This window comes from Oryx dammah, unplaced genomic scaffold, assembly GCF_014754425.2.
Source record: "Oryx dammah isolate SB20612 unplaced genomic scaffold, SCBI_Odam_1.1 HiC_scaffold_23, whole genome shotgun sequence".
Taxonomy (NCBI): domain Eukaryota; kingdom Metazoa; phylum Chordata; class Mammalia; order Artiodactyla; family Bovidae; genus Oryx; species Oryx dammah.
In genome coordinates, this window is record NW_024070207.1 from 109,950,506 (window position 1) to 109,968,656 (window position 18,151).

General features: G+C 43.0%; 1 protein-coding gene and 1 non-coding gene across 3 annotated transcripts in view; both read left to right on the plus strand.

Annotated features, from left to right (window-relative positions):
- The window catches only part of PCYT1B (phosphate cytidylyltransferase 1B, choline), a 142,893-nt gene that overhangs the window by 12,469 nt on the left and 112,273 nt on the right, over positions 1 to 18,151 (plus strand). Inside the window, exon 1 of one of the 2 annotated variants that reach the window (XM_040266632.1) lies at positions 13,482 to 13,797. The exons of the other annotated variant lie outside the window; for it this stretch is intronic. Within the exon in view, the coding sequence (XP_040122566.1) occupies positions 13,681 to 13,797 (117 nt within the window). The 5' untranslated portion in view covers positions 13,482 to 13,680. Of the gene's footprint in view, positions 1 to 13,481; positions 13,798 to 18,151 lie in introns of those variants that run through there. 2 annotated transcript variants of the gene reach the window in all.
- On the plus strand, positions 7,236 to 7,308 carry TRNAG-UCC. The gene has a single exon. It is a non-coding gene; the product is annotated as a tRNA-Gly (tRNA).

Consider the following 18,151-nt stretch of genomic DNA (forward strand, 5'->3'; position numbering starts at 1 on the left):
ATTTCTCCTGAGCATGCCTTTAATAACCCGTATGCGTCAGATAAGACGAACAAAGACAGGCAAAGTTAATTATCTAGGAAAAGCTTCATTAAGGAGTTTTAGTCACATCAGCCCAGGGTTTCTCAGCCTTGGTACTGCTGGTATCTTGGGTCAGATAATTATTTGTTGTGGGGAGCAACCCTGGGCATACAGTAGGATGCTTAGTAGCATCTCTGGTATCTAACCAGTAGATGCCAGTAGCACCCCTCCACCCAGCTTGTGACAACCAAAAATATCTCTCGGTTCAGTTCAGTTCAGTTGCTCAGTCGTGTCTGACTCTGCAGCCCCATGGACTGCAGCACGCCAGGCCTCCCTGTCCATCATCAACTCCCGGAATTTACTCAAACTCATGTCCATTAAGTCGGTGATGCCATCTAACCATCTCATCCTCTGCCGTCCCCTTCTCCTCCTGCCTTCAATCTTTCCGAGCATCAGGGTCTTTTCAAATGAGTCAGTTCTTCACATCAGGTGGCCATGGAGTATCAGAGTTTCAGCTTCAACATCAGTCCCTCCAATGAACACCCAGGACTGATCTCCTTTAGGATGGACCGGTTGGATCTCCTCGCAGTCCAAGGGACTTTCAAGAGTCTTCTCCAACACCACAGTTCAAAAGCATCAATTCTTCAGTGCTCAGCTTTCTTTATAGTCCAACTCTCACATCCATACATGACTACTGGAAAAACCATAACCTTGACTAGACAAAACTTTGTTGGAAAAGTAATGTCTCTGCTTTTTAATATGCCATCTAGGTTAGTCATAACTTTCCTTCCAAGGAGTAAGCATCTTTTAATCTCATGGCTGCAGTCACCATCTGCAGTGATTTTGGAGCCCCCCAAAATAAAGTCTGTCACTGTTTCCACTGTTTCCCCATCTATTTGCCATGAAGTGATGGGACCGGATGCTATGATCTTAGTTTTCTGAATGTTGAGCTTTAAGCCAACTTTTTCACTCTCCTATTTCACTTTCATCAAGAGGCTCTTTAGTTCTTCACTTTCTGCCATAACAGTGGTGTCATCTGCATATCTGAGGTTATTGATGTTGCTCCTGGCAGTCTTGATTCCAGCTTGTGCTTCTTCCAGCCCAGCGTTTCTCATGATGTACTCTGCATACAAGTTAAATAAGCAGGGTGACAGGATACAGCCTTGACGTACTCCTTTTCCTATTTGGAACCAGTCTGTTGTTCCATGTCCAATTCTAACTGTTATATCCTGAACTGCATACAGATTTCTCAAGAGGCAGGTCAGGTGGTCTACTATACCCATCTCTTGAAGAATTTTCCACAGTTTGTCTCTAGACATTGTTAAATATCCCTTGTGGGACAAAACCACCCTTGACTGAAAACTGAGTTAACTACATATGTTCTTTCTCACTCCTCATTCCCTGGATCTCTCCAGAGTTTGCTTGCTGTTTTAAACCCTTGGAAACAAACATACCAGGCTGTCTACATTTTCCAGGGAATAATGTGAAAAGAAATGGACTGAGTCAATATTACTTATCTAGGTGACACGAGGGGCTCCTTGCATTTCTATATTGAAAAGTAGCAGACAAAAAAAAACAAATGAAGGAGGTCTAAAAAAGGTATTTATTTAAGGCACTCAGCTAAGCACTTTACTTATATTTTTTTCTCTACAAAGCCTTCAGGGATGTAATTAGCTTTACTTTATTGGTGAGGAAACTGAGGCTGAAAGATGTTAGGTCATTTGCTGAAGAACACCAGTTTGTAATTTAGCAGTGAATCTAGAAGTCTGATGGCAAACTTTGTGCATTTATATACATTGCCTTAGTACAGGCACTTAAAGTGCTAGACAACTAATAAACAGTGACCAAATTTTAACTTTCAAAAAATACTTTATTATGGAAAATTTCAAACATTTGCAAAATTAGACAAAGCAGTCCCTTCCCATTTGTCCTGTTCGTGTACTTCTCATCTAGCTTCAAGAATGATCAAATGAGAACCTACTGTATAGCAGTGGTGGTATTATTTGTGCTAGGGACTGCCATGGTTTAATGTTAATAGTTTTTAGTTCTTTTTAGTTTAGTTTAGCTAATTCTTTTTAGTTCTTATGGTTGAATGGTGTGGTGAGGTTAAGACTGTTTTGCATAAATAAAGGATTATTTTTCTTTGAAAGTGTTTATCTCATGCTTGCTTACTTGCTTACTCAAGAGAATTTCTTCTTACAGCAAGGATGGGCTTCTGTGTATATAGTTCTCTCAAGCACCATTAGTGAGTCATTTGATATAACCTCTCTTCTGGCACTGAAACAGATTAGGTTTAAAATGATTGCTTTTAGACATAAGGAAGGTTTGTACATAGCCAGCTTCTTAGGACACATACACTAATAGGGCTTATTTCTTTCAATGCAAACGAAATAGAGAGTCTTGGATAAAAGAAGGCCTAAACAGTTTGGGAGTCAAAACCCATGTCTTAGTTAAGTCTCTCACCATATCTGTTTCACCATAGTGGTTCTCAACTTTAATTTTTTGGTTTTGTATCTTTAAAAGTTATGATACTGTGTCACAGGCCAAGTAGGCCAGAATATCTAGGGAGTGGGAATACAGCCTCGGGGTTTGAAAACCTCCCTCCCCAGGTCTGCTGATAACTCTGATGTTTAGCCAAGGCTGAGAACCTTGTGGAGTGAAGCAGAGATGGTGAGAAACTTTAATAAGACATAAATTTATACCCCCTAAAGTGTTCAGTTCATTTCAGTTCAGTCGCTCAGTCGTGTCTGACTCTTTGTGACCCCATGAATCGCAACATGCCAGGCCTCCCTGTCCATCACCATCTCCCGGAGTTCATTCAGACTCACGTCCATCGAGTCTGCGATGTCATCCAGCCATCTCATCCTCTGTCGTCCCCTTCTCCTCCTGCCCCCAATCCCTCCCAGCATCAGAGTCTTTTCCAGTGAGTCAACTCTTCACATGAGGTGGCCAAAGTACTGGAGTTTCAGCTTTAGCATCATTCTTTCCAAAGAAATCCCAGGGCTGATCTCCTTCAGAATGGACTGGTTGGATCTCCTTGCAGTCCAAGGGACTCTCAAGAGTCTTCTCCAACACCACAGTTCAAAAGCATCAATTCTTCGTGGCTCAGCCTTCTTCACAGTCCAACTCTCACATCCATACATGACCACAGGAAAAACCATAGCTTTGACTAGATGGACCTTAGTTGGCAAAGTAATGTCTCTGCTTTTGAATATGCTATCTAGGTTGGTCATAACTTTTCTTCCAAGGAGTAAGCGTCTTTTAATTTCATGGCTGCAGTCACCATCTGCAGTGATTTTGGAGCCCAAAAAAATAAAGTCTGACACTGTTTCCACTGTTTCCCCATCTATTTGCCATGAAGTGATGGGACCAGATGCTATGATCTTCGTTTTCTGAATGTTGAACTTTAAGCCAACTTTTTCACTCTCCTCTTTCACTTTCATCAAGAGGCTTTTTAGTTCCTCTTCACTTTCTGCCATAAGGGTGGTGTCATCTGCATATCTGAGGTTATTGATATTTCTCCTGGCAATCTTGATTCCAGCTTGTGTTTCTTCCAGTCCAGTGTTAGGCTGTTTTCAAGAATAAGATATTTGGTATACTGATACATGGGGGCCTTTGGAATGATCAGCTTTCACCAGCACCACCTGAGATTATTCAGAGATTAACATTTCACTCACAGAAGATAACCTGGCGGGGGGGGTGTCCACTTCTGCTTGTATGATGGAGGAAGAGCCCATCTGATGCCACTTTTTTGAAGATTTATTAGAAGACGTGAAGACATCAACTTTAAGGAGTGTTTCAAGATGACATCCTCCACTGGCACCTACTGAATGAGTCCAATAGGAGATCTATAGGGGCCTAATAAAAGGTTTTATCTAGCCAGGTTGTACCATTTAATGTCAAACTAAATGAAAAGCTTTCAACCAGAAAGCTAGCCAAAGAGAGCGAACCAAGCAGAGCATGGGAAATGAGCTACAGACGAAGCATGTGGTGAGGAGGGGCTTTGAAGTCCAGCAGACCTGAGTTTGAAATTCCACTCTGCCACTGTCTGGCTCCATGACTTTGGACAAACTACAAAACCCTTCTAATCATTCTTTCCTGCAAACCTGGTATAGTGCCTATGCCTGACACGGAGTACAGTTTCATAAATTACTAAGTATTAAAATTACAGGCAATGTATTATTCCAATATCTGGAGATGAGATACCAGGTCCAGCTCATGCTAAGGAAAGTGTGATAGGCAGAATGATGTACCCTCCCCCTCAGGATGGCCACATCCTAATTTCCAGAACCTGGGAAATGTGTCACTTTTCATGGCAAAAGGGATTTTACAGATGTAATTAGGTTAAAGGTCTTGTGAAGGGAATAAGTATCCTGCATTACCCACGTGGACCCAGTGTCATCACAAGGGTCTTTTTAAAAAATATATATGTGTATTTATTAATTTGGCTGTGTTGGGTCTTAGTTGTGACACGTGGATCTTCCTTGTGGCCTGCGGGCTCTTCCTTGGGGTGCATGGGTTTCTCTCTAGTTGCGGTGCTCGGGCTCCAAATGGCGAGGGCTCAGTAGTTGTGGCATGTGGGCTTAGTTGCCTCGAGGCATGTAGAATCCTGTTTCTCTGCGTCCCCTGCAATGGCAGGTGGATTCTCAACCACTGGACTGCCAGGGAAGTCCCACAGGGGTCTTTTCAAGGGAAAAAGGCAGGCAGGAGAGTTAAGGGATGTGACTACTGAAGCAGAGGCTGGAGGGGTGCAACTGCTGTTTTTGAGATGGAAGGAAGAGGGCTGTGAGCCAAGTAATGCTGGCAGTTCCAGAAGCTGGAAAAAGTCACCTCTGGAGGCTCCAGGAGAAAGGCAGTCTTGCTGATATATTGACTTTAGGCCACTAAGTATAGGCACTTTAAATCACCTATGGCAATTTTAAGAACTTTAAGATGATAAATTTGTGGTGTTTTAAGCCACTGTATTTGTGGTAAATTGTTATAACAGCAATAGGAAATTAATACCTTAGGTTAAACCAAATCTCTCTTTGAGCATTCAAAGGTTGCACAGAGTTCACAAGATGAAAATTACCCTTTGAAGTCCAAGCTATTCAAAAATGAATTAGTATAAAGTCCAAGGAGTGTAATAATAGTTTACTTGTGAATGAATCTTGACATTAGATGGTCTTGATGCCTCCCTTGCCAGTCAAGCACATTTATAGCACATCAGGGCTTCTGGATCCTGCAGGATCCTGCAGTATTTGCTGCAGTACTGGGAAACTATGCCTGGTGAGAAAGCAAGAAGGAAGAAAACTGGTAATGGCAGATCAATAACCAAGAAAGACACCTCTTGGGGATTATCAGAAGTGTTGATTTGGAGGACAAATAGTGTCATATTCTGGAGGATAACTCAATAAAGTAACCCCAAAAATGTATATAAAACCTTAAAAATGCAAGTCCTCTGACTCAGCAATTCAACTTGTAGGAAAATTTATCCTAGAGGAAAAAGGCTGGATTAGTATGCATATCATTCATCTGCTTAAAAAATGCTTTCATGGTTCCCATAATTGCTTATAGAATAACACTTGGGGAGACCCAAGGGAGACAGCAGTAGATCCACATACAGTGGATAATTAAGAATGGCAGGGGTTTGTACTACCCATAGCTTCGTCTACAGGTGAACCTGGATAGATTAACCTTGAAGGTCCCCAAGCCACCTTTGCTACATTTGATCTCTTTTCCTGAAAAATCACTGAAACAGTGATTGACTAACAGTTCCCATGTTAAATTGGTGCCTGCCCTTGAGCATGTATTATAAACTATCATCCAATTTTGTGCCTTAAATAAATAAAAAATTTTATATAACTGTGTAATTGAGCCATTAAGCATTGAAAATTACCTATATTCTTACCCGCTGACATTCAGATAATATATTTGGCATGCAAAAAGCTGTGATTCCAAATTATGCTCAAATCCAAGCGAGGAATCTTTATTCATTTTTTTCTGCTGTATTATCTGTTTTGGCCATATGTCTGGACCCAAGCCCCGTCAAGGAGGGACCAAAATTTACATAACATTCTCAAGTATGATGGTGGCTGCATTTGGAGTTTTGATTAAACTGCTCTACATGCATGATTATTACTTGTAAACAGATGATTAGATATTAATTAGACAATAAGTGATTGTAAAGCACTTGGAAAATAAAAGTGTTTATAAATACCACCAAGTAATAGCAACAATAATTCTTTACTGACTACACAGCTGCTAATGTCAATAAGAATGATTTATTCTAGCTAAGGGCAACTTTAATTTATGCACAAAAGCTGCTATCATATCTGTTTTGCTAGAGCAAAACAAAATATATCATATTTACAACTGATTTTACATCAGCATTTAGATATATACATCTCATTTTGATAAAAACAACTTCTCTCTTTTAGGACCTTCTCAAAAACAGGCACAATCATTACAGTCTGGTGTCCATGAATGCTAAGAACTGGTGCGCCTTCCTGCTCATCTCTCTGACTTATGTCAAATATTTATTTCTTTAAAATAGAAGATGATAGGTGACATTTTGTGAATGGCATTTTCATTCATGCAGTAGGTTTCTCATGTTGAGTCTGTGCTGTTGCTCCCTAGCACCTTAAAACTCTGCATGACAGACTCAATAAATTCTGGTCAAATGAATGAGGATAGTTCTTTTCTGGTTATTCTAGAAGCTGGAAAAAGAAGAAAATCCATGTCAAGAATAAAATAAAGCACTTTCTAGCTTCTTGAGTTTGTTTTTCAAACAAAAAGTTTTGAAACTTACTGCTTTTTCTGTCCCATCATTATTTTTTCCCCTAATGGCCTGTATCAACCTCCCTCTTGACCCACCGGTGAATTGGGCAATGCATCTGTAAACTTGAGCCCCTACAATGAGTCCAGGTCTGTGGTGTCAGAGTTAGGAAATGAACTGAATGAATACAAGTGAAGAGTGCTTCATGTTACATGGATTCAATAGAAAAGAGGTGGAGAGGTTATTTGGGGTGACAAGATATGCACGAGTTAGCTCAGCGACCTTGTTAACAGATCTAAGGCAGTGTAGTCTGGTAGAAAAGAGTTGAACTTTGCTTCAGGCGGACCTGGACTCAAGTATTCTTCTGCCACTTACTCTATGACCTTGCTCAAGTTACTTAACCTCTCTGAATCTGTTTGCTCATTTGAAAATTTTCAGTATTAAAACTTGTCATGGGACTTCTCTGGTGGTCCAGTGGTTAAGACTCTGGGCTTCCAATGCAGGGAGCCCAGGTTCGATCCCTGGTCAGGGAACTGGATCCCACATGCCACAACTAAAGATTGAACATCCTGAGTGCCACAACTGAGATCAAGAGCAGCCAAATAAATAAATACAAATAAATAAATTTTAAAAAAATTAAAAATAAATAAATAAAACTTGTCAGTCCCAGATGATAGAATTCACTGTGTAGAAGAAACAAGTGGGGTGAAAGGCTTTACCCAAAACTTTTATCACCACAGTTTCCCTGGAGTGAGTGAAAAGGAGTAACTCCTGAGTTTCATTACTTAGACGGTGAAATTTTTTTTTTCTGGGCTAGATCAGATTTTAGGTCCAAACTGTCAGCTACATGTAGAAAACTGGGGAACTGATTCAATATAGAGCCATGAAAGTCAAAACATTCCACAGATGATCACAGTGGCTTCCAGGAAACCTTAAGCTCCATGAACTTGTTCTTTCCATGTCCTTTCCTTGTAGTCATATACCTTATCTGAGGTAAATCTGAGAAGATGAAGAAAATGAAGGGTAAAGGAAAAGAGGAAGAAATAGTGAACTCAGGAGTGCTGGTAAGCGGGGGAAGGATTTGGAATGAAGGAAGTTTTCACGTATGGCCTTCTTGATAAATATCAAGATCACTATAGGGAATTCCCTGGTGGTCCAGTGGTTAGGACTTGGCGCTTTCACTGCTGAGGGCCCGGTTTTAATCCCTGGTCTAAGAACTAAGATCCTGAAAGCCTTGAGGCACATCACCCATCCCCACCCCCTCACCCTGAAAGGCAGTATAATGTATATAGGGACATACAAACTTTTAAGATTCAGTATGGTTGACTTAACATTTGTGTACAATGGATATAAAATTTATAGAAGCATGACTGGATTAAAGATGGAGGAAAAGGGAAAGATATTTTTAAAGAAGAACAAGCATAAATGTAATGCCTGGTTTTTAAAAAATAGGCATACGTTGTTAAGACTCATTTTTATCCACATGTGATGAGGATATGAAAGTTATTTGCCATAAGAAATATATCATGTTAGAACTTTATGATGGGACTCTGAAATGGTATTAGTTGTAGATCTCCTAGAAGCAGACCTTGAGAAAAGAATTAAGGTTCAAGTAGTTAAATAGGGAGGTGAATCTGGGCAACACCCACAGGAGTGTGGGCAAGGGAGCCAAGGAAAGGAAGACAACCAGTACAATTTGCAGCCTATGTCAAGCAGCTACCACCGTGGGAAGTTGAATTTAATCCCCCTGGGGAACTCTGGCAGTCAGTGTAGAACAGTGTAGACTCAAATATCCCACTTGAGGACTGAGTGTGTGGGTGCGTGCTTACTCAGTCCTGTCCGACTCTTTGCGACCCCATGGACTGTAGCCCACCAGGCTCCTCTGTCCACGGGATTTCCCAGGCAAGAATACAGGAGTGGGTTGCCATTTCCTCCTCCAGGGGATCTTTGCAGTAGGGTGTTTATACCAGCAATGCGATGTTGAAGTGAAGAGCGCTTGCGGGAAGAATGACGTTATACTTAGGTCTCTTCCTAGCTGAAGCCAAGGTCCCTATGACTCAGTTTCTTCACCTGATCAGCTGTTGAGGGGGTTACAAGTAGCCCACGCTAAGTACCTAGCATAGTGCTAAGAGCCTAAGAGGCGTTTGATAAATGGTAGCTGGAAAAGATGGTGGTGCTCAGGAGGGGCAGCACTAATCTAACAAGTTCTCATGAAGATGCAAGATGCAAGGTTGCAAGATGCAAGGTTGCAAGATGCAAGAGCCCAGTCCCCGAAAGTTCCCTGGGGATTTTCTGAACACCCTGCTTCCAACACATTCCCTTTGCTTTGGCTAACTGCTGATAGGACTCCCCAGCATAGCTCTTGACTTTCAACTTTGTTTCCTTTCACCGACTCCCTGCATCTTTCTGTTTGTTCGTGTGCTAACCTCTGCGTGCCCCGTATCCGGCTCTTTGATCCCTTTTGGGAGAAAGGGTAATAATGTTCATTACCCCTGCAACTATCAGGGTAATAGCTGCTCATTTTAAAATACTTGTTATAGGCAGGAAAATGTAAAACAGAAGCCCAAACCCCCCATAATTCCATTTTAACATCGTGATCTATTTCCCTCCAGTGCTTTATCCTAGGATGTATTAATACATATTGCAAAATTGGGGTTATTTCCAGAATCGTATGTTGTGGCCTGATTCTCTCACCTGACACAATCTTTACACGTTCCCCTAGCATTAGTTTTTCTTCAAAGCATGATTCTTAATGTATGTATAATAACATATGTATGTATTTTATTTTTATTTTAACTTTTTCCTATTGCTGTAAATTGTATCACTTTTTTTTTGCCTTTTGTAAATAAGTCAGCATTAACATGTTTGAAACTATTTATGAGCTTGTGATTATTTCTTTGGGGATAAATTCTCAAGGGAAAGTTCTGGGGCCAAAGGATATGAACTCTCTGAAGTATGTAGCGTGTACTGACCAATGTCGTCCATGGAGTTTTATTTTTTTAACATTGTGTATAGATTTGTGTAACTGTTATTATAATCAGGATACAGAACAATTCCATAACCCCAGTAACCTCCCTCCTGCTATCCCTTTATAGTCATCCTCCCATATATCCCCTAGAGCAATGGTCCCCAACGTTTTTGGCACCAGGGACCAGGTTCATGGAAGACAATTTTTCCATGGACCGGGTGGTAGGAATGGTTTTGGAGTGATTCAAGCAAATCACATTTATTTTGCACTTTATAACATCAGCTCCATCTCACATCATCAGGCATCAGATCCCACAGGTTGGGGACCCCTGCCCCAGAGGATTATGAAATACTTAATTCCATATTATGTAATTAACTGGTCATTCTTAATCATCCTAATAGCATCACAAAGCCCCAAGTTACAATAACCCATTCAGGTATTATTAAGAAGTTCCTGAATCAGGTTGCAATAAATAACAGCCAAGACTGACCCCCAGAGTGGGTGAATCTGGTAAAGGCCCCTCTCAGACCAGTGCCTGAAAGAGTTTATTTCTCTTTAGATCTGTGAGCTTCAACTACTGGGCTGTGGGAAGAGAACATTGAGGAGCCAAGACAGGCTGGGACAGGATTAGTGGGAATGGAGTTAGTCATAGAGCTGAGCATTGCAGCAGGTAGAGGTCCAATTCTGAGGTTCAGGGACTTGGGCTGATAATGTGTCAGGTTTGACTTGGATCTAGAGCTCATAGTGGCACCATTAGCTACAGGTCTGACTTGGGTGACACAGTGAAGACATCTCAAGCAGAAGCAGCATCTTGTTTTCATGTGGCAGGGGAGAATGAAGAGGAGAAGAAGAGGGTACCTGCCCACTCTGACAACAGAAAAGTGGAGGATAACCACACAGTCTCGGCTCTGGGGCAAGAGGGGTTCACAGTGACTCCACTAGTCATCAAGACTCTGCTAAATGGGCACAGGTGAGCCTCCCACTCTGAAGGGGGAATTAGAGGACCAATTACGAACGAAGCTGGGAGCTCAGTGGCCTGGAGCACAGTGAGGGTTTGGGGGCTAGGTGATTTCCAGTGGATCTTGTGGCTTTAGGCAGTGGTTCTTAAACTTTAGGGTGTGGCAGAATGCCTCCAAAACCCAGAGGTTTCACTAAAACTCAGATTCCTGGCCTCTACCACCTGAGTTTCTGACTCAGTAGGTCTGGGGTGGGGCCCGAGAATTTCTGACAAGTTTCCAGGGCTGCAGCACTGCTCTTTAGGAGAGCCACTACTGCGAGGCAATGAAAGTATTAAGACTGGATGGATAATCTCCTTCCCATATCACCTAGTACAGGTGGGAAAGAGACTCTTAAATGTACTACAGGGGTTGGCTCTTTCAAGTAAAACGGGTTGGTAGAGCCAAACTTGCAGCTTGAGGTATTTTGTTCTGCTAGGAGATCCAACCAATCCATCCTAAAGGAGATCAGTCCTGGGTGTTCATTGGAAGGACTGATGCTAAAGCTGAAACTCCAATACTTTGGCCACCTCATGCGAAAAGTTGACTCACTGGAAAAGACTCTGATGCTGGGAGGAATTGGGGGCAGGAGGAGAAGGGGATGACAGAGGATGAGATGGCTGGATGGCATCACCGACTGGATGGTCATGAGTTTGAGTGAACTCCGGGAGTTGGTGATGGACAGGGAGGCCTGGTGTGCTGCGATTTGTGGGGTCAAAAAGAGTCGGACACGACTGAGCGACTGAACTAAACTGAACTGAGGCAGGCAGATAAGGTAGGAATGCCCTTTTTATTTTTTTAAATATAAATTTATTTATTTTAATTGGAGATTAATTACTTTACAATATTGATGACCCAAGTATCATCGGAATTCCTGCGTCACTGAAGTTCTCTTAAGTCTAGCAATGCCAAGTGATGTCACTCTGATTTGAAGTTGCAGGATCTATAACTTCCAAACTGTAAATATCTCCTGCAGAATCCATTTTGTTTATCTTGTAAGACTAGCTCTCTTTGCTAATTTGAAGAGTGATTAAAAACATAATAATAATGCCGTGTTACATTACTATAGAACATTCTAATTCACAAAGTGCTTTCATGTGATATCTTATTTGCTCTCCCCAATTCTATGAAGGAGGCAGGGCAGGTATTCTTATCCCATCCTTTGGACTACTGGTTCTCTAGGTATGGCCCCCGAACCTGCAGCATCAGCATCACCTAGGATCTTGTTAGAAATGCAAATTTTGGTCCCAGCCAGACCTACTGAACCAGGTCTTGAGGGACCAATAATTTACATTTCCAACAAATTCTCAGGTGATGCTGAAGTTGGTGCTGCTGGTCCTTGACCATACTTGGATGAAAACCACTACTATAGATTAAAATGAAAGATTTAGAAGCCCAAGGATTTCTACCTAGACATTTTTCCTACCAGTACACCTGCTGCGTCCTTCCACCTTCCCACCCCTGCATCCTTCCAATCCGTTTCCCTGCTTGTGAGTTTGAGACCCTGAACAATTACTCTAAATTTCAGTTTTGTCACCAGTAAAATGGGGATTATAATAAGATCGACCTCTTTGGGTTGTTATGAAGATTAAACAAGATCTAGGTAAAGTACCTAGCACTGTGCTTGTGCTTAATAAATGCTAGCAGTTACTAAGGTTTCCCCCCCCCCACCCTATGGGCTTGTGGGATTTTTATCTCCCAGACCAGGGATCGAACCCCGGCCCTTGGCAGTGAGAGCAAGGAGTCCTAACCACTGGACCACAAGCAATTTCCAATATCATGATCTTTATTAATGTTATTTAAAGTGTGATATTTCACTGGAATAAGTATCTTTTTAAGTTCTTTCCTTTGGGTGTGTGTCTCCAGAAAGTCTTCCTAAAGTGGTGGTTATTCCTGGACGATTTAGACTTTAAGGCACATCGTCTTCACCACCCCCATCTGGGATGTTTCTGTGATTGCCATGAGCATTTGGCTGAGAGTAGGGTGCCTAGGGACTGGGAGCAAAGGAAAGGGGAAGAGTGTATCGAAGGGCAGACAACAGCAAGACCTCCTTGAGGAAACTCAGAATAGCTGGGGAGGTTGAGGGGGATAGAGTGGCCGAGGGAGGAAGCAATTGTGGAGGGCATTCAGAGGTGGGAGGCAGATTGTCAAAGACAATCTACCTTCTTCAACGTTCCTCCCAGAGCAGCCCCAGGGGTAAATGCCAGGGCTACAGTGCCTCGGGGGATCTGCCGGTGCTGTTGTCGCAGTCAAGGGGGTGAACACTCAGGTGCTCACAATGAATGCCCTGATATGTCCTCCGAGGCCAGCTGGCAATTGTGGGCACAAGGAGTTTGGACTCAAAAGTGGCTTTGTCTTCAGGGTGACTCCTATTTGGCAAAATTCTCACTAAAGCACATCAAACACTCCTGTCAGGGACTTGGTCCTTTTTCAGTGGAGATCTGCTATGTTCTGTCTCAAGGCGTGCTGGGCATCTCAGGATGCGGTTTTTTCCTTATCTGGGTTGTGCAGCCGAGGTCCCTGGCCCAGAATGGTCCTAGACCTTTGCAACTGAATTAAACAGAAGAAACAAAAGCAGCAAGTTCGGGCCCTGTGGGCACGGCCGGCCAGCCAATGGGGCCCGGCCGCTCGCCGGCGGAGTGGTACTATGATGACAGTAGCCAACCAGCGCGCTCCATGCAAATAAGGTACTGTATCCCGCACCCGCCGCTCCAGGGCAGTCTGGTTGTTATAGTGATAAACTGAGGCCTTGCCTTTTGGTTTCTCGGAGGAGGAAAGGGGCGGGGGATTAGGGGGTAACCTCTTTACTTGCCCCTGGAAAAGACAGAAGGGATGAAGAAGGGGGATGGGTGGAGAAGAGAAAAATACGTGACAAAGAAAACATTCGCTGCCTGGGAGGAGACTCTCAGAGGGTGTAGAGCTGGAGGGAGCATTCACTGGCCATGCCAGTACTTACCACTGATGCTGAGTCAGAAACAGGTATCCCAAAATCCCTTTCCAATGAGCCTCCCTCAGAAACCATGGAGGAAATAGAGCACACATGCCCACAGCCTCGACTGGTAAGTAAAGACAAAGGATGCAAATGTATGCGTGGCTACGGCACAAAAGAGTTCCTTCTGCGCCCGCAGCCAGTGAGGAAAGCAATGCTTAGAGGATTTTCATGTAAATGAGAATGGAGCTACCGCCTAATCCTTCTCAGCTGTTTATACTTAGCTTCTATACCGGGCGCTGCTCTCAGCTTACAAAGCATTATTGTATTGGCTGGGTAGGAAGCGGGCCGCTTGGGCTATGCTGTTTTTGTGCCTTGGGAGGAGGGGATGGGCTTTTCTTCTTTTAGGTGTAGTCTCGTCTAAAGATAAAGCTCCTACGGTACAATTTTAAAACGGTATTCTCTCCACAAAGCTTGGGAAGTGTCCGTTGTTAAGTTCTAAATTCTAGCTAAGGAATGATTCTGTCCTCAACTAATTTCGGTGCCTAATGTCAATTTTGGAAAAATGAGAACGACATGGAAGCCAAACTTACCCGTTCGCTTGAAAATTTCAAAATACACGAGTGAAAGGGTCCCTCAGTATTGTGTTCAGAAATAATGTGCATCTTAAATGTAAACATTTCCGGAGCGTGCTGCCGAGGGTTTCTCCGGGTAGTGGGAACCGGGGACAGCTACATTTACTTGGAAAGGGGCTGCATGCCTTTCATAATCAAAGTGTGGAAACAGCACTCAAGCTTCCTTGCATCTCAGTGAATGGCATCCCAAATTTCATCAGCTTCTCTGCCACTGCTCATGATTCCTTAAGTAAATGTGAAAGGTGGCTGGTTCTCAACCGCCTCAGCGTGTATCCTCCAGCAATCAAAAGCACCAAATGGATAGTGGGTTTTGGGGTGGCCTGAAGTCTTGGTGAACTTGGCGAGACCTTTCTTAGAACCCTCAGATCCAAGGGACAGACTAGTTAGAGCTATCTTCTCTCTAGTGATAGCCCCCCGCCTCCATCCCTGTGTTAAAAGTGCAATGAGTTTTTTTTTTTTTTAACAAAAAGGAGTTTGTGATATAGCATTTTCTGTGAACTCCCCAAATGAGGAAATTCCCAAATGAGATTCCAAGGCTAGTCTATCATGTAACTTACTTCTTAATGGTTACTAAGGGTTCAGAGGGAGACAGGACAAGTTTCTAAAACATGAAAACAAGTCGCCTTAGAGCATAGTGGGCTTTTGTTCACTATGTTTCTATTTTTTTTTAAGATCTGTTTTCTTAGGACCCTTTACTACTAACTGCTCCCCAGCGCTTAAGCCACTTGCTGAACAGTATGCGTGAGGTAGTACCTGTGTTCTCATGGGATACGAACCATCCCAATAAGTTTGTTACCAAGGGATTCCTTTGAACCACTAGACAACTCTTGGTTAAGGCGTGTGCAAAACGACAAGAACAACAAACTGACCCTTAAATACTTGTTACAAGATCACCCAGAATATATTTTTTAAACGTTATACTCGATGTTCAAATTCTAATCACACACCTTCCTGACAGATAAAGGGCAGGAGAGAAAGAGGGGACATCCAGTTCTGATTTGTGTGTCAGGGCCCACTTCTTTTCCTTCCTTTTCCGCCTTTTAGCTGTTCTGCTCCTTGGTTGCTTCTCCCTGAGAGGGTGGGCAGAGGAAATCAAAGGAAGGAAGAAAGTTCAAGCACTTTCCACTTTCCCTTGTGACAGCTCATCTGGGAGGTTAACTCACAAGATCCATGCAAAGCTGGCAGTGTTACGCCTCCACCTCCCCACCATTTTAGAAATGAAGAAACTGAGGTTCAGAGAGAGTAAGCGACTTCCCCAGAGTCACACTGCTTTGAAGGGCTGTAGAGCTGGGATCTGAACCCAGAACTCTACCTGCAAAGTGGAAGTTCTCCTCCGACACACCCTAAGTGAGGTACATTCTTCTCCCATCTTTTTGGCAGTTCTGGCTTGTATGTGTGTCTGTGTGTGTGTGCACGTGCATGTGAAGGATGTACAGTTGAACTGTGAAAGTGATTGCTTTGATAAAAGATTTTCCCTGCTGTCCATCATTATTGTGGTCTATAAAAAATTGGCTCTGCTTAAATAGTTTACCAATTTGTAAACCACTATTAAGTTTTGGAAGCACCTTTTATCAGCAAAATTTGCATTGTAGGGGTATATTCTAAATTTAGATTTACACTTAATAGCGAAGGCACATACTACCTACTTAATAACAAAGTTTGAAGAGAGTGGCAAATGAAAATATTAAATTAGCATTTTTATGTTTTTTTTTACTGGTTTCTATTGATCTTTAGCTTTGCTAATATCATCATATTTCAAAGTATATAAATTCTGTGTTTCACCCAGTACCCAAACATGTCTTCCCATCCCTCAGAGTCTGACTGTTGAGTTGCTTGACTAGCTTTGGAAAGTGCATGGAAGACGTGAAAGGTAAGCCTTCAGAGGACAGGCTCCTTCCCCCACGTGTTACCCACTTGAATTCATAAAGTTTAGAGAAGGTAGGACTCAATAACAAAGTGAAAGTGAAAGTGAAGTTGTTCAGTCATGTCCAACTCTTTGCGTCTTTGCGACCCGTGGACTGTAGCCCACAAAGCTCCTCCGTCCGTGGGATTCTCCAGGCAAGAATACTGGAGTGGGTTGCCATTTCCTTCTCCAGGGTCAATAACAAAACATTATTTCAAAAAGACAGTAGCATTTATCAGAGTGGTTGTGATTGTATTAACTGAGGCACACACTGGTTCCCCAAACTCACTCTAACTTTACCTAGAGATACAGAAAAGGACATTTCTGGGTAAATAAAGGGCCATAAAGGTTTATTGCAGGTCCCAGAATGTGACTTAATGTCACCATTTATAGATACAAACTTTACTTAAATCTCAGCAATTGTGTAAAATGGCCTTTTTGTAATGAACTGTGTGTGTGATTGAGCCTAGCACTTGAGAAGGTATGTACAAGCATCTCTGTCTACATGTGTTTATCTATATATTATTATTATTTTAAAAAATTATTTATTTGGCTGCATTGGGTCTTACTGTGGCACGCAGGATATTTCATTACAGTACACAGACTCTCGAGTTGCAGCACATGGGTTCTGGAGTGTGCAGGCTCAGTAGTTGTGGTGCAGGGGCTTAGTTGCTCCACAGGATTTTGTTGTTGTTTAGTCCCTAAGCCCTTGGTGACTCCATGGATGTGGTATCTTAGTTTCCCAACCAGGGATCAAACCTGAGTCCCCCCCCATTGCAAGGCAAAGTCTTAACAACTGGACCACCAGGGAGGAGAAGGCGAGGGCACCTCACTCCAGTACTCTTGCCTGGAAAATCCCATGGACAGAGGAGCCTGGTAGGCTGCAGTTCATGGGGTCGCTAAGAGTCAGACACGACTGAGCGACTTCCCTTTCACTTTTCACTTTCATGCATTGGAGAAGGAAATGGCAACCCACTCCAATGTTCTTGCCTGGAGAATCCCAGGGATGGCGGAGCCTGGTGGGCTGCCATCTATGGGGTCACACAGAGTCGGACACGACTGAAGTGACTTAGCAGCAGCAGGACCACCAGGGAAATCCTGTGTTTGGGTATATAATCTTCATAGTGAAGTTTGTTTATTGTGATGCGGGTTAATGCTGCCCACAGTGATTGAGTGCCTACTACATGCTGAGCTCTGAGCCCTGTGGTACTCTGGAATCTAGAGATACTAGAGGTACTGTGGAATCTAGAGATCTCGATTGTGGAAGAGACTGGCACACAAACAGATTGGTTACATACAGATTGATAAAGACACAGCTGGCAAAGGGGTGTGTTACCAAGTGCAGTAGGGACAGAAGGGAGACAGTGGGTAACTCCTTGACAGCGAGTCTATGTTTGCCAGGGGATTGTTGAGTAGAAACCTGTTTTGTCCTCACTATATCCCTGGTGTCTAATACAGAGCCTGGCATAGCCCTTTAAGGAAAGGGAGTGGAAAGTTGGCATACCTAGATAGACAGGACTTTAAAGCAATCTAAACTTTAGACCCTTGTAAGTAGCAAATTGATAAGGATATTGAAGATACAATGGAATCATGTTCAAGGGAGAACTTTTCTGGAAAGTTCAGTTCAGTCGCTCAGTCGTGTCTGACTCTTTGTGACCCCATGAATCACACCATGCCAGGCCTCCCTGTCCATCACCAACTCCTGGAGTTCACTCAAACTCACGTCCATCGAGTCAGTGATGCCATCCAGCCATCTCATCCTCTGTTGTCCCCTTCTCCTCCTGCTCCCAATCCCTCCCAGCATCAGAGTCTTTTCCAATGAGTCAACTCTTCGCATGAGGTGGCCAAAGTATTAGCATCATTCCTTCCAATGAACACCCAGGACTGATCTCCTTTAGGATGGACTGGTTGGATCTCCTTGCAGTCCAAGGGACTCTCAAGAGTCT